Source organism: Acinonyx jubatus, chromosome A2 (genome assembly GCF_027475565.1).
Source record: "Acinonyx jubatus isolate Ajub_Pintada_27869175 chromosome A2, VMU_Ajub_asm_v1.0, whole genome shotgun sequence".
Taxonomy (NCBI): domain Eukaryota; kingdom Metazoa; phylum Chordata; class Mammalia; order Carnivora; family Felidae; genus Acinonyx; species Acinonyx jubatus.
Window position 1 is genome coordinate 131315396 of NC_069383.1, and position 26435 is coordinate 131341830.

General features: G+C 43.7%; 1 protein-coding gene across 3 annotated transcripts in view; it reads left to right on the forward strand.

The window, feature by feature from the left end:
* The first annotated feature begins 15561 nt into the window (after positions 1–15561).
* Positions 15562–26435, forward strand: part of SUCLG2 (succinate-CoA ligase GDP-forming subunit beta) — a 326405-nt gene continuing 315531 nt past the window's right edge. Inside the window, exon 1 of one of the 3 annotated variants that reach the window (XM_027039196.2) lies at positions 15562–15726. In XM_027039196.2, coding sequence (XP_026894997.1) covers positions 15643–15726 — 84 coding nt within the window. In that variant the 5' untranslated portion in view covers positions 15562–15642. The remainder of the gene's footprint in view (positions 15727–26435) is intronic. The other 2 variants (XM_027039197.2, XM_027039195.2) reach the window with 2 other exon arrangements.

Genomic DNA, 26435 nt, shown 5'->3' on the forward strand with positions numbered 1-26435 from the left:
GAAACTTCTGGGGGATGGAGACACTCATTATTTGTTGGCTGTGATGGTTTCATGGGCGCATGCACAAGTCAAATTTTATCAAATTTACACTTGAAATATGTGCCGTTTATTGTATCCTAATTACACCTCAATAAAGCTGTTGACAAAAATAGTGTTGGTGATGAAGTAGATTCTCAGTAAATGTAATAATTCCTTCTCCAAAAGTGTGTTTATATGAACTTGCCTCAACTTACTTGGGGTTAAATTGGGTGAGCCCAAATCTGATGAGGCTATACAGAATTGACATTCATTACTCTGTCTGCCTATCACTTCCTCGTGTCACAGGATCTTCCCTCTTTCAGTAAGCTGTTTTTCCCATGGCTCAAAAACATGGTTCTCGTTGGGGTTGCCGATCACAAAGAACCAACACTTTGACCACTCAGGGATGGGCATTTACAGCAGATACCAAGTGCTACATGCCCAGTCCCCAACTTCCCTGGGTTATGATTCAAATAGCTGGTCCTTGTAACCTTCTGCAGAGGTTTACCCTTGGCCAAGAGAGCTACTTCACCTTTAGAGAGCCAGAGCTAAAAATAGCCAGGAGGTTGTATTCCCTCAGGGCTACCTGTGCTCAGTGACTAGTGCACCCTTGCAAAAATCCAGCTTCCTTCCTCTGAGATGGGAACAATTCTGATATGCAAATGTGCTCCAGAGCTCCCCGTGGGATCAGGCAGAGGCCAGCACTTTGTCTGGAATGACAGTCTTCATTGGCTGTTTTCCTCTTCTTCTTTCCCCCATTCCATTAACATCGCCCACTGAGAGAACTTCCTTAATAAAACCATTTATACTTGAACGCAACCTAAAACAGCATGGCAAATCTCTTTGGCCCCAGAGATCCGTCCAGAAATGGAACTGGGACTCCAATGGCCTGGCTCATCAGAACCTTAGATATTTTTAGAACCTGAGCTAGAGATGAGGGCTCTCATTTATCTAATCAAGTTAAGGGTGTGACACTAGAGCTCCGAGTCCCCAAGTTCCTCATCTTGTGAAAGAAAAAGTATTTTGAAAGAAGCCAAGCTGAGACAAAGTCAGACTCCTCTAGAGGTTTGGAACAATGATGCCAGTTACCTTTAAGAATGGCCCCTCTTTCAGGGTACCTGGGTGGCTCAGCTGGTTAAGCGTCTGACACTTGATTTTGGCTCAGGTCATGCATGACCTCACGATTCTTGAGTTCAAGCCCCAAGTCAGGCTCTGCACTGACAGCACAGAGCCTGCTTGGGATTCTCTCTCTCCCCCTTTCTCTCTGCTCCCCCCCCCCCCCCCCCGTTTGCTGTCTCAAAAATAAATAAACTTTAAGAAAAAAAAAGAATGGGCATTCTTTTTTTCTGGGGTGTTTTATGTCAGCCAGTGAAAAACCTGGGTTTGGCTTCAGTTTCTGTCTTTTACAACAAAAGGAGTCCTGAGGGAAACCCCCGTAAATAGCCGAATTAGGCCTCTCTGCCCTTGCCATGTGAAATTGGCCAGATGGACAAGTTAGAACAAATTGGATCACACAAGTGAATTACTTTCATCCAATTAAGCCACAGAAATACCCCATGTTGAACTTTCAAAATTTTACCTTTCAGAATTGGAGCTCAAAGAGATTTCACTTTTTCTTTCCTAGCTTAGAATTACAACTGGTGGGGCACCTGGGTGGCTCAGTTGGTTGAGTGTGAGACTTTTGATTTCAGCTTAGGTCATGATCCCAGGGCCGTGGGATTGAGCCCTGCATAGGACTTCATGCTGAGCATGAAGCCTGCTTCAGATTCTCCCTCTCCCTCTGCCCCTTCCCTGCTCACGCATGTATGTGCACTTGGCTCTCTCTGTGTATAATAAAAGAAAAGAAATATAACTTGTATTTTGAGTTATAATCAAATTCTTGAATAGTATTTTCCATATTTCCATGTCAGTTGTTTTTAATCATTTGAACTGATTTTCTTTAGAAGACCAAACTCTCCCTTTGCACAAACTGATGATATGAACAGGGACATAGGAAGATTTTGGAGGCTAATCTTAAGCTCCTTCCATTAAAAATTACACTTTTCCCTAAGACACAGAACAATAACATAGAGCATCATTTTATCAAGAAAAAATGATCTTAATGGCACAGACTAACGCTAATAGTGTAAAGATGATTCCCTGAGAGACTTTAGCTCACAAATGCTCTGAACCCTTACTAAATCAGATGGATAGCAGGACCATTAACTGGTTGGAGAATTTTCAAATTGAAATTTCCTATTTTGCACAGACTATTAGAACAGCACTTCCTCAGCTTGGCTAAAATCAGACTAATGACATGAGAATTACTATTTTAATTCCTTTAATGATTCCATGATGACTTACAACTTTTTACTTCCTTCTCGTCACAGTTTTTTAAGAGTTTAACCTACTAAACGGTGAGATATATAAAATGTACATTTTATGCAATAATCCCTGTTGTAATCAGTTAGAATTTGGGGCGAGGGAGGGGACATAGCTGCAATTTTGAAAGTCTACAAACAGGGAAATGACAATATTAAGTGTAAGATTTCTGCTCTAAGGACAAAAATTGGTGTAACTAATTATGACAGAGGATTTTGCTCCTTCCCCCTGCCCTCCAGTCTCAGGGACATTTGGTAACATATGCAAACATTTTGATCGGCACAACTGAGTGGAAGGGAACATTTGCTCCTGGTGCCTAGTGAGAAGAGGCCAGGCCTGCTGATAAACATCCTACAATGCACAGGACAGTCCCTACAACAAAGAATTATCCAGCCCAAAATGTCAGTAGTATGGAGGCTGAGAAGCCCTAGTTTATACCTTTGTTACCAAGTACTCTCCACCCCTTCTGACTTACACATTGCTGCGGTCAAGCAGTTAACGTTTGCAGAAGACCTGTGCTCCTTGTATAACCCTCTGGATTGGACTCCAGATTCAGAAACCAGTTCTGCCATGTGACCAAGCTTCCTAGCCTCTTTCTTTTGATCTACAATACAACAATCACACTTGCCACCTAGGGCTATTTTGACAATCGATTCAGATGGACACTCTTAGAAATTGTGTTTAACACAGTGCCTGCACGTAGTATAGACCCAGATCAACTTAGCTGTTCCCGTTTTTACCATGAGAACTTTGGTGCAGGTGCGTGGAAGGTCATTATTTGGTCTGTTTTGATGAAATACACACACTAGGAATATTTTGATGCAGCCTAAGAAAACAAAACATTAGAATTTTATTTTAAAAATTACTGTGTAACTTCTGCAAACATTCTTTTTTTTTTTAAGATTATTTATTTATTTTGAGCAAGGGAAGGGAGGGGCAGAGAGAGAAGGAGAAGGAGAATCCCAGGCAGGCTCTGAGCTGTCAGCACAGAGCCCAACGTGGGACTCGAACTCACAAAATGTGAGATCATGACCTGAGTGGAAACCAAGAGTTGGACACTTAACCAACTGAGCCACCCAGGTGCCTTTTGTTTAATGCTTTTTATTTTTATTTTTGAGAGAGAGAGAGTGCTCACACAAGCAAGCAGGGAAGGGGCAGAGAGAGAGGGAGATAGGATCCCAGGCTCTGCACTGACAGCAGCAAGCCAGATAAGGGCCTTGAATTCAGGAACCATGAGACCATGACCTGAAGTCAGAGGCTCAACCCACAGAGCCACCCAGGTGCCCCCATGTTCTCATTCCCTTCTTAAATCCTACCTTGTTTCTTCTCTTTAACCCCAAATCTCTTGTCCATTTCTAATTCCAGCCTACCCCTATACTATTCTTGAACCTCAGTTAACTGTCACCTTTCTCCCAGCTTTCTGTGTCCATGAACCCAAAGGCTTTAAGGAAAAGTTCCAAGCAATTTATATGACCAGACAGTATAAACTATAGGACAAATTTTGTCAGCCGTCTTGCCTTTGTTTGCTTTGCCTTTAAATACGAATTTATTATGTTTTTTTTCCATTTGACTGCCTTTAGATGCAACATGTACTTGTTGCCATGGTCCCCACAACTCCTCATTCTCTTGTATAGCAGCTTACTTCACATAGGCTTTCTTGCTTTGTCTTCTAAAGGCAACCGGGTCAGCTGCAGGAGGCTGTGGATGTGGAAGAGATTTTGGAAGGCTACTAGGAAGAACCTCAGTGGTGGGCTCAGGAAGGGGGTGAAAACGATAGCATTCCTGACAGGACAGATGTTATGACTGAGTGTGCCAAGGTGGAATTTCTAAGGACTTTTTTGAGGACAAAGAGTAATATCCCAGTCTAGCTGAGCAAACCTTCCACCCAGGACAGCCATTGAGGAGACAGTTAGAAACATGTATTTAAACCAGTGGCTCAATAGCCTTAAGTGCCAGGTGAAAGAATTTTGATTTGACATATAGAGATGTAAAGCATTAAATGTTTTTAAATTAGACATAAGTGACAAGATGAAAAGGATCTTATGGTTTATTTCAAAAATAAATTTTATGTTTAGCTTACTCTCGATGTGTGTTAATTTTAAAAACTTTAGAAACAATAAAGAAAATTAAAATTTACCCCAATTCCACTCTGAGCCTGCAAATTATTTATAGTCACACACACACACACACACACACACACACACACACACTTTTAAAAACAAAATGCAGGGGCGCCTGGGTGGCGCAGTCGGTTAAGCGTCCGGCTTCAGCCAGGTCACGATCTCGCGGTCCGTGAGTTCGAGCCCTGCGTCAGGCTCTGGGCTGATGGCTCGGAGCCTGGAGCCTGTTTCCGATTCTGTGTCTCCCTCTCTCTCTGCCCCTCCCCCGTTCATGCTCTGTCTCTCTCTGTCTCAAAAATAAAATAAACGTTAAAAAAAAAAACCAAAAAAAACCAAAATGCAAAATGTAGGGGCACCGCAAAATGTAGGGGCACCTGGGTGGCTCAGTTAGCTGGGCATCTGACTTCAGCTCAGGTCATGATCTCACAGTCTGTGAGTTTGAGCCCTGAGTCAGGCTCTGTGCTGACAGCTGGGAGCCGGGAGCCTGCTTTGGATTCTGTGTCTCCCTCTCTCTCTACCCCTCCCCCACTCATGCCCTGTCTCTCTCTGCCTCTGAAAAATGAATAAACCTTAAAACATAAAAAAAACCCACCCCAAAATGTAGAGTAACAAAATGTTAACCTATTTTTAAAAATGTTTATATATCAATAGTTTGTCATTAAATACTTCTCAAAATGTTATTTCTGATACATTTGCAGAAGTGAGCCAAGATCTATGCTCTTTGCAGCATTATTTGTAATACTAAAAATCTCACCAAATGTGGAAATCACATTAGTGTACATTAACAGAAGCAACTAATCCCACTCATTCACCCCACAAATATTGACTGAGCACCTACCATGTTCCAAGCACTGTTGTAGGCATTGGGAAGGCAATAGCAAACAAACCAGAGAAAAATATTTGCACTCACTTAGCTTATGTTCTAATGAGTTTGTATTCTGGTGGAGAGGTCGATGAACTTTTATGCAAAGGGCCAGATATTATTATACATTTTTACTGGTATGGCCTTTGTCACAACTATTCAACTCTGCCATTGTAACTGGAAAGCAGCAGTAAACAATACACACACATATGGGTGTGAGTGATTTCCAACAAAACTGTTTACAAAGACAAGCTGTGGGCCAGAGAAATAGATACATAGATATAGATATACAGACATTGATGTAAATAGATACAGAAATAGACACAAATACATATAAATAGAAAATGCATAGATAGAACATTTCTTGAAGAAATAAAAGAAAGTATTAAGCGGCTATTACCTTCAGAGAGTTTAAAAATCTTACAGTGTGCGTACATGGCTTCTTTAAGTAAATTTAAATTTTATAAAATTTGTTGGGGTTGCTCAGTGTTGTAGTAGACTTTTTATCAACTATTTGCCACTTACGTGGTTTCCAAATTTTCATCATTAAATATATTGGCGCAGTTAACAAATTTGAACAGAAATCTTTGATTGCAAATGTAAGTATTTGTTTAAGATAATCCCTAGAAATAAAATTTAGACTAGTGGATTTAAACTTGTTTAGGCTCTGTATATATTTACTAACCTGTCCCTTAGAAGAATATAACAATTTACACTTCCACCAACAGGTTAAAAGAATACTCATTTTCCCCACACAGTTGTAGCCACATTGGGCACTTGTATTTATTTTAAATATGTATAAATTTAACAGGTAATATTATCTTTGTTTTATTTTGCAGTTCTTTAATACAATTAATGAAGCCAACCCTTTCTTTTTCTTATTTATTGCTCCTATCTACCTCTTTTTTCCTGAAGTTTATATTCATGTCATTTGTTCATCATGGTGCTTTTTATTTTCATAGGAGCTTCTAGTTACTTGAAATATTTCCATGTAAAAATTTTTAATCTAATCTCCCTCTATTGTTTCCCTGTGGCATTATGGGTTTCACTCTTGTAGGAACTCTTGCCCTAACTTTGATCTAAGACTTTCTTCCTTCCTTCCTTCCTTTCTTCCTTCCTTCCTTCCTTCCTTCCTTCCTTCCTTCCTTCCTTCCTTCCTTCCTTTTTTTCTTTCCTTCTTTCTTTCTAAACTGACATAACTTGGAAATATCAAAGATCCAGTTCCAGTTCCAAACCACTGCAATGAAGGGAATATCGCAATATGAATCTAATGAAATTTTTTGTTCCAGTGCACATAAAAGTTATGTTTATACTATACTGTAGTCTATTGCTTCTCAACCTTTTGGCTAAGATCAAGTGTATTATACTGAAGTCTATTAAATGCACAGTGGCATTCTATCAAAAAAACAGCACACACCCCGTCATTAAAAAATACATGACTGCTAAAAAAATGCTAACCACCTTTTGATCTTTCAGCGAGTCAGAATCATTTTGCTGCTGGAGGGTCTTGTCTCAGTGTTCAACGCTGATGCCTGCTGACTGATCAAGGTGGTGTTTGCTGAATGTTGGGGTGGCTATGACAATTACTTAAAATAACACTACGATGAAGTCTCCCACCTTGATTGACTTCCTTTCACAAATGATTTCTTGGTAGCATAAGATGCTATTTGATAGCATTTTTCCCACTGTAGAACTTCCTTCAGAATTGGAGTGAATTCCACCACTTTTTTATCACCTAAGTTGGTGTAATATTCTAAATCATTTGTGTGATGTCAACAATCTTCATAGCATTTCACCAAGAGTAGATTGCATCTCAAGAAACCACTTTGCTCATCCATAAGAAGCAACTTCTCATCCATTCAAGTTTATCATGAGATTCCAGCAATTCGGCCCCATCTTCAGGCTCCACTTCTAATTCTAGTTCTCTTGTGAGGTCCCAGGCAAGGCAGAGAGATGGGATTGGCCTACTGGTGGGACCAGTCAGAGAACACGAAACATTAAGTCTGCAATCTTACGTGGGCGTGGTGTGTGGCACCCCAAAGCAATTACAAGCATAACATCCAAGCTCACTGATCGAGGTCACCATAACAACATAATAATCATGAAGAAGTTTGAAATCTGGCAGGAATTACCAAAATATAACACAGACACACAAACTGAGGGAATGTTCTTGGAAAAAAGTAGCACCAATTTGTGGCTTGAAACAGGGTGGCCACAAAAGTTCAATGCGCAAAAAACAAAAAAAAAAAACCACACACACACACACAAATTTTTTAAAAACCCAAAACACACAGTATCTGGGAAGTGCAATAAAGTGGAATGCAATAAAGCCAAGCGCAATAAAATGAGGTATGCTTGTACAATTTTTAAAAGGAAATTTATAGAGATTCGTTATGTGAAGAAATCTCTCCAGGCAGGTTCTTCTTTGAGGTAGCTAAGCCCTCCTCAGCTTCCATGACAGGTCACTGACTCTGAAAGAAGTTTGATCACATTATTTTTGCCCACAATATCGAGTTCTCAACATTCTCTCTGCCCAGGGTGGTAGGGACGGACCAGCAGCCCCTCGGCTCTGGAAGCTAGGACTCTTACCCTGCTCTCTGTGCAGAAGTGAGCACACCTCCTTTAGAGGCTGATCTGCCTTTTTGACTTGGCTTTTATTCAATTTACATCAATCATAATTACATGTTGGCTCTTCTGGGAGCTAAACAAAGCTTGATATCAGAAGAGGAGAAACCATTATTTACACCACTTCTATCTACTTCTGCCGTAAACTCTATTTTTTATTATTATTTTTAAAACCATGTGTATGTTCTCCCTCATTCTCTTCTCTTGCTGCCTCTAATCTTTTTATATATTATCAAATAAAAAGCAAACAAACACTTTCTGGAATGCTTGAGTCTCTTCACGTCTACACTGAGAAAGTCCAGGGTCAGCTGCTTTACAGCTACATTGTGATGGCCCAGACTGCGGGGGTGTTTAGAGCATCCACGCTGAGCTAGAAATGATACAGAATAGTATAAAATTCAGTAATTGAGGTGGTCAGGAAGCCGGGCAAGAGCACAGCTTAGAACTGTTGTTGGAAAACTTTTTTCATTCTTGTTGGAAAAAGAATTGTGTTTCTTATGAACACAGTCTCAAGTGCCCTTCCTCCTACCTCAGATAAAATAGTAATATGAGCTAATCTCATCATTTTCAAGGGAGAGGTAATGTAGTCTTACCTGCCCCCACATCCCCTTGATCTCCCTAGAACTTGCCTGCAGTTTTGCAGGACAGCCCCTGCTGCAGACACCTGGGTCCCTCTGCCCCAAGGATTTATCTAGCCAGCCACAGGGACATGACCGTCCCACGGGTGAGGCAGGCTGGAAGTATGGGAGTGCAGGGTGGCGGGTGGGTGCCCCCGGAAGCAGCCCTCAATAATGAGGCACGGGAATTGGTGGACAAACATAACCATTTCCTTGCCCCATTGCCGGGACGATTATGGGATGTGTTCTGTAACAGTCTATCAGTGTTCCCTGAAAACATTACCCCGAAGGTCTACAGCCAATTAACACAGCCTTTATTAGTTTCCCACCTGCCTGGTCTCACTTCCCCATTCCCTCACCTGCTACCTAGGATTGCCCCTTAAATAAGCTATTTGTACCCAAATCCTTGTCTTAGGAACTACCATGGGAGGAAACCCAGTTAAGGAAATAGTGTAGGAGCTCCTGGGTGGCTCCGTTGGTTAAGCGTCTAACTCTTGATTTCAGCTCAGGTCATGATCTCAATGGTCGCAAGATTGAACCCCACATAGGGCTCTGCATCTCTCTTCTTCTCATTCCTCCCTTGCTCTCTCTCTTTCTCTCGAAAGAAAGAAAGAAAGAAAGAAAGAAAGAAATGAAAGAAAGAGAAAAAGAAAAAGAAAAAGAAAAAAATAGTGCAATGGTGCAAAGTTTGTACATCAGTTAGATGCGTGCTGGGCGATATGGTAGCCACTAGCTATGTGGGGTTATTCAAAATTAAATATAGATTAATATTAAATACAATTTAAAAATTATTTTCTCAGTTCCACTAAGCCACACTTCCAGTGCTCAACAGCCATATGGCTAATGATTATGGTGCTTAACAGCATACGTACAGAAACTTTCCATCACTGCAAGAAGTTCTGTGAGGTAACGCGGCCTAGAATCAATCCTAGATTGATTGAGATTGGGCTCCTCTTGCTTATTACCTCAGGCAACTTACTCTGTGCTATAAGCGCCCACCTGTACATCTGTGAAAGACGGCTGTGCTGAAAATCAAGTAAGAGGATTTCTGTAAGGCTTTGAGAAAGCACATAATAAGTGTTCAGTAAATGTAGGGGAGAGAGAAAGAGCAATAATAAGAACAAGAGTGATAGCGGTAAAGAGGGAGGGATGGTGAGGGAGGGGGGAGAGAAAGAAAGGAGACATGGAGCCCGAAGGCATCTGAGAACCCTGAGGAACAGTGTGTAGAAACCACGAGTGTAATGTGTGATGACGGGCAGGTTATTTCTCATCATGGGCCTCAACTTCCTTTCCTGTTGAGGGGTACTGACATATCTCTAGACACCACTAAATCTGTGATTTTTCTTAGGGTGATTTTTGCCCTGGCTTCTCTTATATACCCATTCAGCTCCAGGCACAGGGCTGTGATCAGGATAAGACCTTTGAAGAAAATGGTACCTGTCATGCAGATTTTAGAATCTTGCAGGAAGAAGCCGATAAGGAGCCAGTGCAGTGATCGCCCTTTGGGAACCACTGAGGTGACCCCCAGCCATGCCTTCAGGGAGGCTTCCTGAGGAGTGACAGAAACTCAAGGGATCAGAGGCCCTGAGCCAGGTGAGCAACGAGGAAGGGTGTTTCAGGCAGAGGGAACAGTGTGTAGTCTTTTGGAGGCTCATTCCATACCCCTTCTCTCATGTAGCAAATCAGATTTCGGAAGGAAGGATTAAGGAGGATAGTGGAAGTGGAGTAAGAAATGGAAAGAAAGGAGGGGGGGGCGGGAATTGAATGATTGTTATCCTTCCCCTTTAGCCTTCTCAAAATCCACCTTCTGGGTCAGTGCTTCTTCAACCAGGGACCAGGGACCACCTACAATAAAGGAGGTGGGGAGGGGTGCCTGGGTGGCTCATTGAGTTGAGCATCTGACTTCAGCTCAGGTCAGGACCTCATGGTTTGTGGGCTTGAGCTCCACGCTGGGGGCTCTGCGCTGACAGTGTGGAACCTTGCTGGGAATCTCACTCTCTCCCTCTGCCCGTATCCCTAGCTTGTGCTCTCTCTCTCTCTCTAAATAAATAAACACTAAAGAAATTAAAAAACAAAAAAAAGACAGTGGGGTGGGAGAATTACTTACAAAAATGCAGATCCCTGGGCTCTAAGACACCCCTACTACATTAGAAACTGTGGAAAATATGGCCCCAAAGACATTAAAAAGAAAGAACTCTTCAAAGGCTTCTATTAAGAATCACTGCTGTGATTCCTTACTTCCTAATAAAGCAGGGCATTTGAACTAGATGTTCCTTTAATTTTTATTTTAGTATTTAAAAGAAGGATATCTTAATCATATCGGAAGGGCTAAATTCCATGGCTTCCCATTGTGATGGGAATTCTTTTCCACAAGCTGGTGCCACTTTTCTTTTTCAGTCCATGCCCTTCCATGGTCTCTTCTGTCAACGTACTCTACTCGTTTCTATCATCCTCCATTCATCGCCAGACTCCCTGCCAATACAACGTCATCACCCCTGTTCCCGCCATTACATCCTGTTCTCCATTTGTAGTTTGTGTTTAGCTGACTTTTTCTCTACCTGCTCCTTCTCTGGGTTTATGATGTCCCTTACTCTTCCTTCTTTTTCATCTTGACATTGACCTGGTGCCAGCACTCTAAGCTGGTCCCCCCCTTCATTCTCCTGAGGTTACGGTAAGAATTCCTCTAGAGTTCCCTGCAATTCTGTTAGACACTTTTAGTTTTAGATCCCTTTTCTCCTGGGCACCTTGTAATTTAAATAAGCTTCTGAGAAATGCCATCAGAATTAATCATTTTAATGTATTATTGAAGAGAGGAAAATAACTTTAGCACAATGGAAGTTCTCTCTGTGTCATTGGCAAATAACACAATTGAACCATTGGTTCAAATGGCTGTCACAAACAGCAAGAGAGATATTACCTATGTACATAATGAAAGGCCAAAGTTTCTTTGCCTATAAATTCAAGAAATCTGCTATCCATCAAAAAAATAATAACCAAACACAATCCACAAATACCCTTTATCTCATCATCATAATAGTGATTTTCATTTCTGGCATGCAGCAGCATGAAGTCAAATATGTTATTCGTGAAAATTAGGGTTGTTTCTTTAGAAATTCTATTCAGTTCTGCTGGTTATAATGAGTTTGTCTTTGTCAAATGGTTTTTATGTTTAAATGAAAAGGTAGTGGTAAACTACCAATGTAACTGCTAGATGTACTACCCCTGTGCTAAGTTTCATGACATTCCTCCTTGGCAAATCAGCATCCCTTGAGTAATCCCCGTGGCTATGAAAATGAGCATATTATTTCACTGTTAACATGCACTGCTAAGAAGAAAGAGAAGGTGTGTGGGCTTATTGATGTTTTTATTTTCCTTCCTGGATGGATTCACTGAGTAAGAAGCAGTGTAGGCAGGGTGTTCTAAATTCAAAGTTTGATCATGGAGTTTTAGAACTTAATGCTTCCAACGTATGCAAAGTTTATGAGAAGTAACATGTTGTGAACTCTCAGTTCAAATAAGACGCTGTCACACCTGGCCTTCATTTTACTAATAGGCAAACAGGCTCACAGACATGAAGAGTAAAAAAGCAAACATGAAAAAGGATTTCTGAGTCAAGTAAAGAAGGTAAGGTGAGTAACAGCCCCTGGATCTCAAGCACTTGTCAACACATCTCTGGCAAAATAGGCGTTATTATAATCCTCTTTACACAGATCAAATAACTGAGGCTGTGATGTAACTTGCTCAAGATCATGGAGTTTTAAACCACAGAGTTAGTACTTGAACTCGGTTCATCTCCTGTCTGCCTCTGTGCTTCAATCTGATACCAGACAGCACAGAAGGCTTTCGATCATGCTATTGCCTGTGGCCATATAGGATATTCAAGCAGTCCACATGGGCAATTTTGATAAAGAAAAAGCATAGAATAGCTATTCATTCTTCCTTAACCAATGCTTCCATATGTTGAAGCTGACCTAGACCCCTGGGAGAAGGCAGATTTTTGTGTGCATGTGTCAGGCGAAGGTCTGTGGACGCAGCATTTAGTCAATATGCACATTTACGATTTATCACTCTACATTTAGGAACCCCATGGAGGGAAGCAGAATAACTTATTGATTCACCAGAAAACTTCAAGAGAGTTTGGCATACGGTTTGGTTTGTTTGCTTTCCTCCTTTTCAGAGTAAAGAACCCCTGGAGAAGATTATTTAAAATGCAGATCCCAGACTCATCCTAAGTGATTTTGATTCACTAGATCTAAAGTGGTGTCTAAGCATTGGTATTTTGGAAGCTCTAAAAATGTAATGGTTCCCTGACCACTACGCACAACCCTCTTCCTGGAAGCAACCACTTTAGGACATTTTAACACTTTTGACTGGCATTTATGCATCTCCATAGTTCTCCACTGCTATCAAGTTAAGTTCCAAAGCATCTGGGCCTTCTAATCCATGTATCAGATTGGCTTTAGCGTTTCACATTAGCTATCAAACAAACATTTATTAATAACATTCTAGAGGAAGAAAAATAACACTTATGAAGCCCCTACCATATAAAAGGTCTTTATACACAACATCTTGTTGAATACCTACTACAACTCTACGAAGTAGGTACATACTTCAGGTCACAGGTTTGCAAGGGGTAGAGGGAGCTTTTGAATCCAGTTTGGCTAAAATATCAGTGCTCGTCCCGGTGAAGCACAGTACAGAACACTGTGGTGGAATCCCTGACCTCAAAGAGCTTTCTATTTGGGATATAAGAGTAGAAAATAAAGAGAAGTCTTAGGAGGAACTCAGTAAGTTTGATTCATGATGTGTTTGTTTATTGTGCCCTTCTTCTAGTCCTGGTCCAGTGCTAAGCACGGGAGATAACCATATGGATGCCGTCGTTCTGTTGCATCTTCCCAATGCCTTGGCCACAGAGAAGGTAGAATGACAGAAAGCAGGTAAAGACATTGAGAAATTGCTGACCCAAGACTCGGGCCCCCCTTGAGAACCTGGCAGTTTTCCAAATGAGACAGGAAAAACTTAGATGACACTGGATGAACTGGAAAGTCCCCAGTTATATACTAGTGATGGTGAACCAAAGACTGCCAAATGTACTTGAAGGGCCATCAGAAAGCCCCTCCCACTCCACTTCTCCAAATCCTGCCCTAATAGAAAAACCTCATCCTGACAGAACACTCATCAATCAAAGAGCGTCTTAAGAGTTTCTCCTTTCTCTTTATAAAATGCACTCTCCCTTCAAACACCTTCTAGCCTCTGCTGGAAGGAAAGTGATGGTAGCAGACGCCTTTACCATAGTAATGTGTGCATAAAAAGCCTTTGATTAATTCTACAGGTAGTCTGTTTCCTTCTGACAACTAAGTTTAAAGGTATGACCAAGTTTAAACACTGTTGACTGTTTGTAGTGTTTGTGCTCCAACCTGGCTGGCTAAATGGCAGACCCAGTAGGAGTAATGATGGATGAGATGGGAAATCAGATCCACTCACTCAAGGGGAGGGTGTGGAGTAGAATGGTTAGATTCCAGCTTTAGGGTCTGATCCCAAGCTGTGTCACCCTGGGCAAGTTACACAGTGTTTCTGGGGACCTGTTCTCTTTTTGGCAAATGGGAGTAACAGCAGAACCTCCTCGGAAGGTTCATGTGAAGATTAAATGACCCACATCCAGAGGCAGCAGAGTGAGTGTAATAGGAAAGAGCATAGATTTGGCACCAAAAAAGGAATCCACAAATCCATACTGATACAAGTAAATACAAGAGTTAATAAAGAAATGTGGGCAAAAGTAAAGCTCACTTCAGAGTAGAATGTAAACAAAAAATGTAGAAAAGAATGGAATTACATAACTATTTTGCAATCATCGTAGTCATAACTGATGCAGGCAATAATCATCAATAGATGCTAAATCTAGCAGGTAAACTTGTGACAAGTAATGGTCTACAAATCCCTTTATATATACTACCCATCAAGAATGTGAAATAGGGCAAAATATAGGTGGGGAATCCGGGTTAAGGATACCTGGGCATTTGGGGGTAATATTCTTGTAACTTTTCTGTATATTTGATTTGTCAAAATATATATTAAGAAAAAATAAACGGAGGGAGGGAAGGAAGGAAACTAGCAGCAATAGTTACCTAGTTCTGTCACACTGCAAGTTTTCTCATGATCATAGGCTCAAGAGTAAGTAAGGTTAAAAAAGAATCTATAACAGCTCTTAATGGGGCACGGAGAGAAAGCATGGGTTTGAACATCATTTCCATTCCTATCAGAGCGGTGACCTCTCTGTGCCTCGTTTTCCTCTTCTGCAAAATGGGGATTTTAGGCTGGTACCTACTGGAAAGGTTGCTATGGAGAGTTCCTATTTGTAAAGCGCTTGTCACACATCAATTATATTTGCTACAGCATTTTTATTACCTGCACAGTGCTTAGTGTCAGGAGACTCCAAATAAATGTCTGCTCTTATTATGCTGATTACCGGGCTCAAAACCCTTCAATGGCTTTGCATTGATCTTCTGTTAAGGATAAAAACATCTTAACTGAGTTCTAGAAGGTTTCCACCGCCTTCGCCAGAACCCTCGCCTCCCCTTTATTCCTTCAAGTCCCAGCTCAGACACGGCGTGCCCAGGCTCCTCTGCGACCCCGAGACGAGATCTGAGCTCCGAAGGCCCCCGGTTCCAGTTCCACCGCTCGCGGCAGTGACTACTGTTCGCTTGCCCTTTGGTCCTCGGTAGAGTTTAAACCCCACGACCGCAGGGCTGGGGACCTGCTGTTGCCCACAGTGGGTGGCGCGGTGACAAGGCCACAAGACCCCCGCAGGCTAAAGGCGAAGACGGGGCGGGGTCGGGGACCGGGGGCGGTGCTGGCCCCGCCGGGCGTGGGGCGTGGGGCGCCGGGGCGGGGCCGCGCGCAGAGGGGCAGCGTGCCGGGGCGCGGGGGCGGCCGGGGGGCCGGCCGGGCCCGCCCCTCTCCTCCTCCTCCTCCCTCCTCCTCCTCCGACCTCGGCCGCCCGCGCGCAGTCGGCTCCCCCGCGCCGAGTTTCCTGCTTAAGATGGCGTCCCCCGTGGCAGCGCAGGCCCGGAAACTTCTGCGAGACCTGGCGCTCCGGCCCCCGCTGCTGGCGGCCAGGTCCCAGGTGAGCGCGCCCGGTGGCTGGAGCCGCGCGGAGGGCGCTGGTGGGGCGGCCGCCTGCCCGGGTCCTCCCGGCCCTCCTCGTCCTCGCCGCCGCCTGTTTCCTCCCGGCAGCGGGTGCCCGGCGGCGCGGGCGCTGCACCCCCGGAGGCGACGCGCGGAGCTGCTCCCGGGCGCGTGGGAGACCCCCCTCCGCCCCCAGCCCCGGCTCGGGTGTGGGCCCGAGGCCGAGAAGGGCGACACCCAGCACTCAGCCGTCACTGGCGTCGGTTCCCTGGGCCCACGCGGAGGGCGCCGGCACCGCACCTGGCTCCGCCTGGCAAGTCGAGAAGTTCTCGGGCCGGGTTTAGGAGACCTGAGGTTTTACCATCCACGTTGCCAGCTCTCCTTTAGAAAAGTCTCGACCTCTGAGTGCGTGTGTTAGGCCACGTGAAGAACATGCCCAGAAACCCATCCCAGCCTGGCTGGTATTAATGATTCACCTCCCTGAGGAACTTTCTCCGGGGGGACTGTTTTTGCAGATTTCAGGGGCGCCTGAGTTGGCAAAATGCGGGGGTCGAGGAGGAAAGTGGGAAACGCTCTCCCTTCCCTGCAACGAGGAATCAGCCTCGTCACAAACACACGTCAGAGCATTCCCCCTGTCCACTTTCTCCTCGTTTATAGAGAATAGAAAGCTAAGGGGCCGCGGGTGGATGCCGAGTAGCTGTTCAAACTTGGCCTCTTGTAGATTGTAGTTTCTGCAGAATGGCACGAGTCGAAGTATTCAGAAGCCTTTTGGTGATGACTCTTGGAGAAATCACTCAACTGCTGAACTTCTGATTGTCCACAGATAAGTTCTTCCCCCCCTTTAAAGAAAGGGCAGCGTGGGGCTCAGCCACAGCTGAGCAACGTCCTTGTTCATTTTCCCCATTTTTAATTTATGAGAGTCAAATTATCACATGCAATTTTAACCAGGATATGCATAGCATAGTTTTTAGGAAAATTATAAGTTAGCTACCAATGATTCTTTGAGTTACTCTAAGCGTTGGCTAATTATATGCAAGGTTTTGTTTTTTTCTTTTTTCCCCTCTCATTTCCTGACTTCTCATTTCTCTGTTTTTGTTAACGTAAATTTAAAAGGTGCTAATACTTATTACTGTAATATCCTTAATAGGCACTTGACAGTATGGTGGGATAGTGGAAAGGAATGGCAGTTTTGTCTAATTAAAATCACTAATAACTATTGTAATGCAGTGAGAATACCTCCAGGTGATCAAGTCCTATTCATTATTTAAGTGTTACAAAAAACAACTGTAGTGCTAACTATGAGTGCAGACTTGAATTGATGAGACACATAGGGCCCTGGGCAGTGAAAACTCAAGCAAAGCTTTAATTGTACAAGGAACCCAAGTGTTTAGCCGAGGTGTGATAGGGCTTCCTGCCTAACCAAGAAGTGAGATCTGAACGCAACACTCCAGAGAATCTGTCTGGGGACAGATAGCCTTGGTTTGGCAAGACTGGGCAAAAGGTTCTGTTACCTCGCTCCATCCAGCAGCTTTGATTGACATCACTCTTGGATGATGTGTTACCCTGTAAGCACAAGGTTTCAAAGACGAGAATTTTTTAGAAGTTCGGGTTAGTGCTTAGTGCCCAAGAACCAGAAATGGACATTAGCCAGTATCTAGTGCAACCAGCTTATTTCACAGGTGGAAAATTGAGGCCTAAAGAAATTCAATGACTTGTTCAAAGTTATAAAGAGAGTTTGTGACAGAGCCCCATTCCAGAATAGTTTACTTTTAAGTTTCTGTTACACCGGGCTGTTGCTTGGTGAGTGTAGACTTCATGAAAATGCATCATGTCAGCATTGAGGTTAGTCTGCTTATCAGGTAGCAACTATATAACATCCAAGTCCTAGAACTACTGACATTTAAATTAAAAAAAAATTTTTTTTTAACTGTATTCATTTTTGAGAGACAGAGGCAGAGCGTGAGCGGGGAAGGGGCAGAGAGAGAGGGAGACACAGAATCTGAGGCAGGCTCCAGGGTCTGAGCTGTCCGCACAGAGCCTGATATGGGGCTCGAACTCACGAACAGCGAGATCATGACCTGAGCCAAAGCCGGATGTTCAAGCGGCTGAGTCACCCAGGCGCCCCTAAATTTTTTTTTTTTTTTTTTTTTTTTTTTTTATAAATCTCTTAGAATTGACAGTATTAGGAGAGTATTGCTCATGACTTTTAAGATACTTTTCAAATTCTTGGGTACTTCTTAGTATCTCTTCCAACTGAGTCTCCTTTGGTGTTGTGCGTACCTACTCCCTTGGCCACGGCAAACATTACAGTTGAACATGACCCCCTTTTCCCACGAACCTTAAAAATCCTAAGTATTTTCAGAAATTTGTTGCCACTCTTGCCTCACACCTAGTTTTTACTAGGGCCTCGTGCAGAGCTGTTGGGTATGCAGAGATAAAAGGCCCAGTTTCTGCTTTGAGAAATAACTGTAACCACTCAAAAAGATGTCCCTAGAATGACACTTTAGCTCCCTCCCCTCTCTTACCCTATAGTTAAATTTAACATTTGACACATATTCCCGAGGTTTAATGTCATTGAAATTTCTTATTTCCTCTGCTCTTGGCTTCAGTTATTTGACTTATGATTGATGTTATAGTCTTAGAAAGCCTGCTTTAGCCATTTCTTATTTTACATACATTTTTTATTCAGTCTATACCTAGGACAGGACTGTTCTAGGTGCTGATATTTGGGGGTAGAGAACAAAGCCGGCAGAGCACATGGCCACATCATACTTGATTTTAATGGGGGTGGGGAAGGGCTAGACTGTACATACATACATAAATAATGATGATGATTTCAGCCAGGGACAAATGCTACACAAAGGTAAAATAGAATCCTGGGATGGAGAATGAATAGCTTAGCCAAGAAGGTGTGCATAGATTAGGTGGTCAAGGTAAACCAATTTGATAAGGTGGGGTTTTTGTTTTGTTTTGTTTTGGCTTGATTTTTTTTTGTTGCAGTGTAACACATGTACTGAAAATGTACATATTATAAATGAACAACTTGAAGGGTTCTCACAAACGGAACATGCCCAGGTCACCAGATTCAGATAAAAAAACTAATCATTTAGTGGCAACCCCGAGGGTCCCCTGGTGTTTCTACCTGTTGCTGCCTCCACCCTGGAAAGGGTCACCAAGTCCCTACACTTACACCACCAAACCATGGTCTTGTTCCTTTCTGTACTTATGTAAATGGAATTGTACAATATGTAGTCACACGTTCAATATTAGGTTTATGAGATCCTGGAGGTGACTTTTTGACATTTGAGCTGAGACCTGAGTAACCAAAAGTGGCCAGCCAGGTGAAACTTTGGGGAAGAGTGTATTAGGCATAGAAGACAGCAAGTGCAAAGGCCCTGAGGTGGGAGTGAGCTCAACATGTCCAAATAGTTAAAGAGGGGAAAGTGGTAGTACCAGTAGTAGCTTGAGGTAGGCAGGGGCCAGATCATGTGGGGATTTGCAGCATCTGATAAGGAGCTTTTAAGAGTCTAGAGTGGATAAGTGACTTGCTCAAAGTTATTTAGCTAGTAAAAATATAGCTGGGTCTGAAACCCAGTCCTGGCTGTTAAAGATTAGGCATGTAATTACTGTACTGTATAATTCCTACTGCAGACGTAGGCTGGCTTTGGAAACTTTTAGGGGGAATGTTCTGTGAACTCAGTACTCTAGTAAAGATCTCATCATTGTTAGGGGATTTTTCACATGTAAGGGCTATGTTGCTGTGTCCAAATAGTCCTCCCGGAGAACAGGATGCTGTACTACATGGCAATGTCATACAGCATGACACGGCTGCGGTGGGCACAGAGATGAGCCCACTCTGTAGGTCATGTCACATGGGAATTTTGGTTGAGGGCACAGTTTCAATGGTTAATGATAATTCCAAACGTGGTATTGTTGCCCTTCTGCACACGTTCCCTCTCATAATGGCAGGGTGGGGTTTGCGGAGCTGCTGTGTGGTAAAGGGTAGACCTTGTGGGAAACACTGCCTTTCAGGTCCCCAGCTGTGGAGTTGTTGTGTGGTTCTCTGCAAAGCCCGGAGCTTCTGTCCAGGAACTCCTAGAGGAACCCATGGTTTTGAAGGAAACTGTTTAAACCCATGCCCCTGCTGTTGTATTCTTCTAAGTGGGTGGCTCCAGCTTAATTTTCTGCTCCTTCAGGATGTAGGAGGAGAAAGAGGGATGCGTGGCTTTTAGAAGTGAAGGACTAAAGGTCCCGTGTAAGTCCTTATCAGCTAAATGAGCCTGTGGAGGCTGGGCCGGAAGTTGTGACTCACATATTTGTGCCTTTTGCCTAAAAGAATAAATATCTGACTTTTTTTTTTTTTTTACAGCTGCAATTTCTTCTGTTAGAGGAAGAAATCTATCTCAGATAATTTAGAAGCTAAACTGTTGACCTTCTGTGTGGGGAAGACCTTTAAGTGTCCCAAATTGGTTTTGTTTACTGTAAATGAAACTGATCTTTTATGGGCCAGGGATGGAGTGCACAGACCCATGGTAGTGAGAACGTTGCTGCCTGTGTATCGCAGCCCTGTTCCGCAGGCACAATGCCCAGAAAGTCGCTGAAATAATACCTCATATTTTGGGAAGGAAGAGAAATTATCTGCCTAACCTCAGATCATTTGTCCTTCAGTTCTCTTTACTACTCAGTGTGGGATTGTCACTTGATTTATCACTTTCTGTTACTCGATGGAAATGTTTTGCCTCAAGAACTTGAGAGATTTGCCCACGTTTGAGCAAATGGTAAAATCAATATCCTAATGAAACTTTGGGAGATAATACTCGAGTTAGTCTGGTGAAGAGGGAAGTGGGGAGGGCACTGCAGGTGGGGTGGGCAGTGTGCAAAAAGGCAGAGGGGAGAGAGAACGTGGGGGAGAGTGCAGGAGTCAGTTCTTGCCACCCCTTTTGTATGGAGAAGGGAGAGGCAGGTATGTAACTGAAGGTGATCTTCTAGACAAATGAGGAAGGAGGATGGGCTGCAGAAAGCCTAGAACTCAGCATGCATAGAATTCCATCCTAACTAAAAACCAAGCAAATATTGTTCATTTTTTAAAAGAGTTTATTTATTGCGGTACCTGGGTGGCTCAGTCAGTTAAGCATCCGACTTAGGCTCAGGTCATGATCTTGCAGTTCGTGGGTTCAAGCCCTGTGTCAGGTTCTGGGCTGATAGCTCAGAACCTGGAGCCTGTTTCAGATTCTGTGTCTCCCTCTCTGCCCCTCCCCAGCTTGGGCTCTGTCTCTCTTTCTCTTAAAAGTAAACATTAAACAAAAAAAAGTTTATTTAGTGAGGTTTTTTATTAAGTTTATTTATTTGAGAGAGAGCGAGAGAGCGCATGGGTTTCGGGGGGGTGGGTGCGGGGAGTAGCAGAGAGAGAGAATCCCAGGCAGGCTCTGTACTGTTAGAGCAGAGCCCAACTCGGGGCATGAACTCACGAACCATGAGACCTGAGCCAAAGTCGGACACTTAACGGACCGAGTCACCCAGGCGCCCTGCAAGTATTGTTCGTGTCGTTGGTTTTCTGAACACTTGGTCTGTGCCTGGTGGTATTGGGTATAAGCTCCCTGAAGGCGACAACTATGTCAGTTTAGTTCTTCCCTGTAAACCCAGTGTTGACGAGAATGCTGGGCATGTCGAGGTTGCTACATGACTGACTGAATGCAGATGGGAGATACACGGCCCCTACCCTCAGGGGGCTCAGAGTTTGGGGGCAAAATTGGCGCGGAAACCAAGAATTGTGCTAGGGCACGTGAATGCTGCATTTGGGCTGTGTTTTTGGTCCTCTCAGCGGCTGTGCTTGTTCCTGCACTGGGGTGCTTGCTGTGCTCTCCTTCTGAAATATTGTTTCCTCTGCTCGTAGGCCTGTTCTCTTCCTTCATTAGCTCTCTGACTCCATGTTAAATCTTCAGACAGGGCTTTCCCTGAATATTTTATCTGATTCTGCCTCTCCCCAGAGATGTCTCTCTACCCCTTACTTGCTTTATTATGCTAACGTTTTAAAGTCTGGTGATTTATTGTGTTTCTTCTTTGTATATTTATTTATTGTCTGTCCTCTTCCCTCTCTAACAAATAGAAGATTGTAAGCTCATTGAGGCCGAAGATTTTCTTATGCACCACCAGTTTCCCCAGCTCGCCTGACAAGGTATTCAGTAAGCTTTTGTGGTCTCTGACTGAGTGAGGTTCATAGAGAAGAGGGAAGGGCAGGTAAGTAATAGAAGTTGAGCAACGATGCAGACAATCGAGGCAAGCGAGGAAGGAAGGGGCTGTAGCAAGTCTAGTTGTGAAAGGACTTTCATAATAAGGCTGTTCATTTTGAATGTGTGCAGAGACCCTATGCACGGTGATCTCTGCATACCATTTCTTTAGCCCTTGCAACATTACTGCTAAGGAGGTTGTATTGTCTTCAGGACATGTGTAAGGGAACAGTCACGGAGAGGTCAAGAGCAACTTGCTTAATTACAATTAGAGTGTGATCAAGTCACCTGCCTCATGCTGACAAGCCACTTAGGCTGTTAAAACATTAAACTGTTGCTAAAGGATCCTATTTGGGCAGAAACATCCGGTTACACTGATTGCTTGCATTTCCCAGTCTCTCTGCCCCGAGTGGCTTGTGCTGACTCAGGTGTACTGATCTGTGTACCAGGTTGTCTTCTCCAGGCTCTTACCTGACTCCTTCCCTGGCTTCAGGCTCTGGGAAACAGGGTAACAGAGAAGAGGGTATGAGTTCTGCATTCAAATCGAACAGTATTCAAATTCTGGGTCTGCCAGGCTCTTGCTTTACAAACTGTTGAACTTGGTTGAACCTTGATTTATTGTTCTCTGAAAAGGGATAAATCTTATATGTGGTTACAGAGAGTACATTTGACATAATGATATGGTTGGCTCACAACGGTTATTTTTCTTACGGCGAATTTGAAGCTAACTTTACTTGCATTTTTTTATGCTTTACTAAGCTAGAAGCATTTTCCCTTCTCAGATCTGATACACAAGTATTGTTTGCTGCCATCTCAGGGTTAGGCACTAGCTTGGTGTTTTCCATATGTTTTGTTCCCTTGAATCTTTGCACCAACCACGTGGGACCGAGATGATCACTTGCCATTTACATCTGGAGCACTTGAGGCTCAGACAGTCCATGGCCTGCCTCCTGTACCCCAGTTCTACATTATTCTGCAGGGCGTGAAGAGGGCATGAAGAAGATGGCGTGAAGTGAAGGTCTGTAGAAGCCCAAGGTAGCAGTGGGGAAGGTCACATGGTGAGCTCCATTGCACCATCCTGGATGTGGCTCATTCCAGAAATGTTTGCACATCTTCGTGTTTACTTAGTAGTGATGGCTTCTGGACCTCATGTGCGTCAAAGGTCTGAGGTGGTAGGGACACCTAAAGAACAGACTGTAGTCACAGCCAGTCCCAGGTGCCTTTTGCTGTCTGCCCAAGTGCGGAGCACTGACTGTAGCGTTTCGGGGATTCTGAAGTTGTGAAATTGCATTGCTTTTGCAGGGTGGGCTCCGGGGGGTGCTCCTGGAGGACAGAGCTTCCTGGCATTCTGACTGCAGCCTTGGATCAGTGTGCAGGTGACACGGCCAGGTTTTGCCTCTTTCAAAAATGGTTCCAAAAGAATAGCACTGCAGCACCAGTCACGAAGGCATAGATTTCTTAGGCTTAACTCTGTGAAGTTTATTTTTGTTTTAGAATTGGAGGGATTTGGTATAATGTATAAATTGATGTTGGAGACATGGCCAAGCATTAGGGGTAGTTGTGTGCAAATTTGGGACCTGTGGGGGGGGGTGGCATGTGGGTCTGGTGTCTCTTTTCCTACCACTTCCCGTTTCTCCATGTGCCCGGCCCGCTTCCATTTCTGAGCTGTCCGGGTACAAAGGTTGTGACTTGTGGGCACCGAGGAATTCAGGAGGGCTGCCTTGTGGAGTTTCGGGTGGCGGGGCAGTCAGAAATGAGGCTGGAGACCAAAGCAGGGGCACCATTCTGCTGATCCTGGCGTCTGGTATTGGAGTTAAGCTTTATTCTTGAGGGCAGTGGAGAATCATTGAAGAGTTTAGATAGTGAGGCAAAGGGGGAAGTTTGAAGCTTTAGAGGACCCTTTCTGCATACAGGATGGAGATGTGTGGGGGAATGTTGCAAGCATGGGGCTCCCTTGGGGGACTGTGCACTAATTCAGTGCCCTTAGTAATTGTATCAGGAGAATGTGCGTAAGGCAGGACTGGGGTCAGACTGTCTGGGTCTAAATCTTGCCTTAAACACTGATAATTCTTTTGATCTGTAAGAATTACGTATTTTATTACAAGACTAACTTTTTCACATTTCAGCATCTCTGAAAACTAAACTTTTTTTATTTGAGAAGGAGAGAGAGAGAGAGAGAGAGAGAGAGAGAGAGAGAGAGAGAGAGAATCCCAAGCAGGCTCCACGCTCAGCATGGACCTCGAGATGGGCCCCCATCTCATGACGCTGGGATCATGACGTGAGCCAAAATCAAGAGTCAGATGCTCAACTGGCTGAGCCACCCAGGAGCCCCTGAAAACTAAACTTGTTTGCATACTTGTGATTGATCTACAGGTTTCCTTTTTTCTTCTTCCTCCAGTTGTACATAACATGGGAGAAGATGGGGGCTTGCACCAAAATTAGGTTGGCTGCATAATTTGTTGCCAGGTTGGGATACTTTGAAAGTGACTGTGAGCACTGTGAATTGTTACCACACCAGGGCAGCAGGTGTAACAAACCAAGACTGTTTCTGGAAAACCCTAACTGAAGTGGATGAAATGTTGGTAATGGAGGTAGGAGAGAAAGATTGGCGTTATTAAGGCAATATACTGGTCAGGAGCCATGATATCTTCTGATCCACAAGGTGCTGCCCCCTCCTATCCTGTGCTGAAAGCAAAAAGGTGATAAAAGGCTCTGTACCATCCCTGAGCCGAGAGGGTGGGAGCAGCCACTCTGGTTATAAAATGTCCCTGCTTATCTTTACTCCTAGAACCAAGTACTTTGACCCTATGGCTGGGTGTTCTCTGGACACTTTGTTAGGGACTCAGAAAAGGAACGTGCAAATAAAGGAAGAGAAATAGAAAGCCCCATACATCTGCCAGCCTTCCCAAGCACAGATGTCTAAACCTGAGCACAGTGACATGCTTTCCCAAGCCTGAAGCCTTTTCTGGTGTTAATGACATCCTGGGCCCTGTTGAAATGGTGCATTCTGGCTTTGTTATTTCCTTCTGTGCTCTCAGTCTTGTGTGGGTGGTGCTGATGCTTCTTAAATCTTCTTTGGTTGAAAGAGACCTGCTTGGACTTATCGCAAGAAAAATAAAAGGTTTATTGAAAGGGACATGTACTAGAACTCAACACTAATCTTCCTTGGTGTTGGCTCTTTTGTGCCCTTTCTGTACTGTAACCAGTCACTTACTCATGGTTATATCTCTTTGTAACTTCTGCCTGCACATGACTTTGACTGTCCAGTCCCATGCCCACTTTAGCCTCCCATCCCCAAAACATCATCTAGCTTCCATCTCCCAGAATAGTATACTTTTTAGGAGAAAATCTTGTTTGTCTAGCTCACCATTTTGTATTCACGTTTGGGTCACTGGCCAGCTGATAGATGGACTGTTTGGCATAAGGTATCTACCCCCACCCTGCAGCCCATGGCTAAGATGGGGGACGGGTCTTAGGAGCAGCACCATGGTATCCCCACGTAGCAGAGCTCTGCATGCAGTGTTGGGGGGGGCGTGGCCTGGTCCATTAAGAACATCATTGTATTTTCCATCCTTTGTGAACTTCTTGTCTCTAAGATCACATTTTCATGATTGATTTGTTTCCTTTTTCACATTTCCAACTTTCTGAAGATTTCCTTACGATTCACCTTTTTTGTCTGTGTTGGACTCATTTACCAGAGTTGAAGATAATGGCAGTGGGCCTTGTTTTAGACTGTTTCCTTATGATTACAATGAAAAATACTTCTCAGGAAGGAATTATTAAGTGGGAAGATGGGTTGTCATGAGCAGTCAGCTCATTTGTCCAAATACCCAAATGAGTATTTTGAAGACACGTGTAGACAGTGGGCTTCTATGAGCCCAGGGCGCTTCCTCAGCTTCACTTGGAAGAGTGTTCTGCGTTGAAGTAACCCAGCTTCTCTTGTGGGTTGAAGTGGTTCACCTCCACTTTGCGCTTCCCAAAGAGGATTTGTTTGGGTCTTTTTGCCACCATTCAGTAATGAGCTGCTTTCTTGGGCACATCCTTCAAGCTACGTGCAGAGGCCGCTGGTTCCCACACCAGTCCCTGGTGCAGTCTGCTGGGACTGAGGGGGCAGGGTTCATTTCATTCAAATGCATGGTCTTGTGAAACTTACTTATGTATTTTATTTGTAAGACACACGCTTTCCCCCCACACTTCAATGTCTCTGAATTCCAGGTGTGTTTTACGCTTGTGCCATAGATTGATTGGGAGGGTTTTTCCCCAATGGTTACATAAAGATGGTACGAAAACGCTGTTGTTTGTTAGGTTTGATGAAATTACGCCGTGCCTGAGCTTTCTCAACTGCAAAATGGGGAGAGGTAGAGTAGTCACCCCCCAGAGTTGCACTGAGAATTAACTGAGCTCATGCACACCATCTTAGCACTGCACCCTAAATGGTTAATAAATATTAGTCATTGGTTTTGGTATTTTTATCACTAAC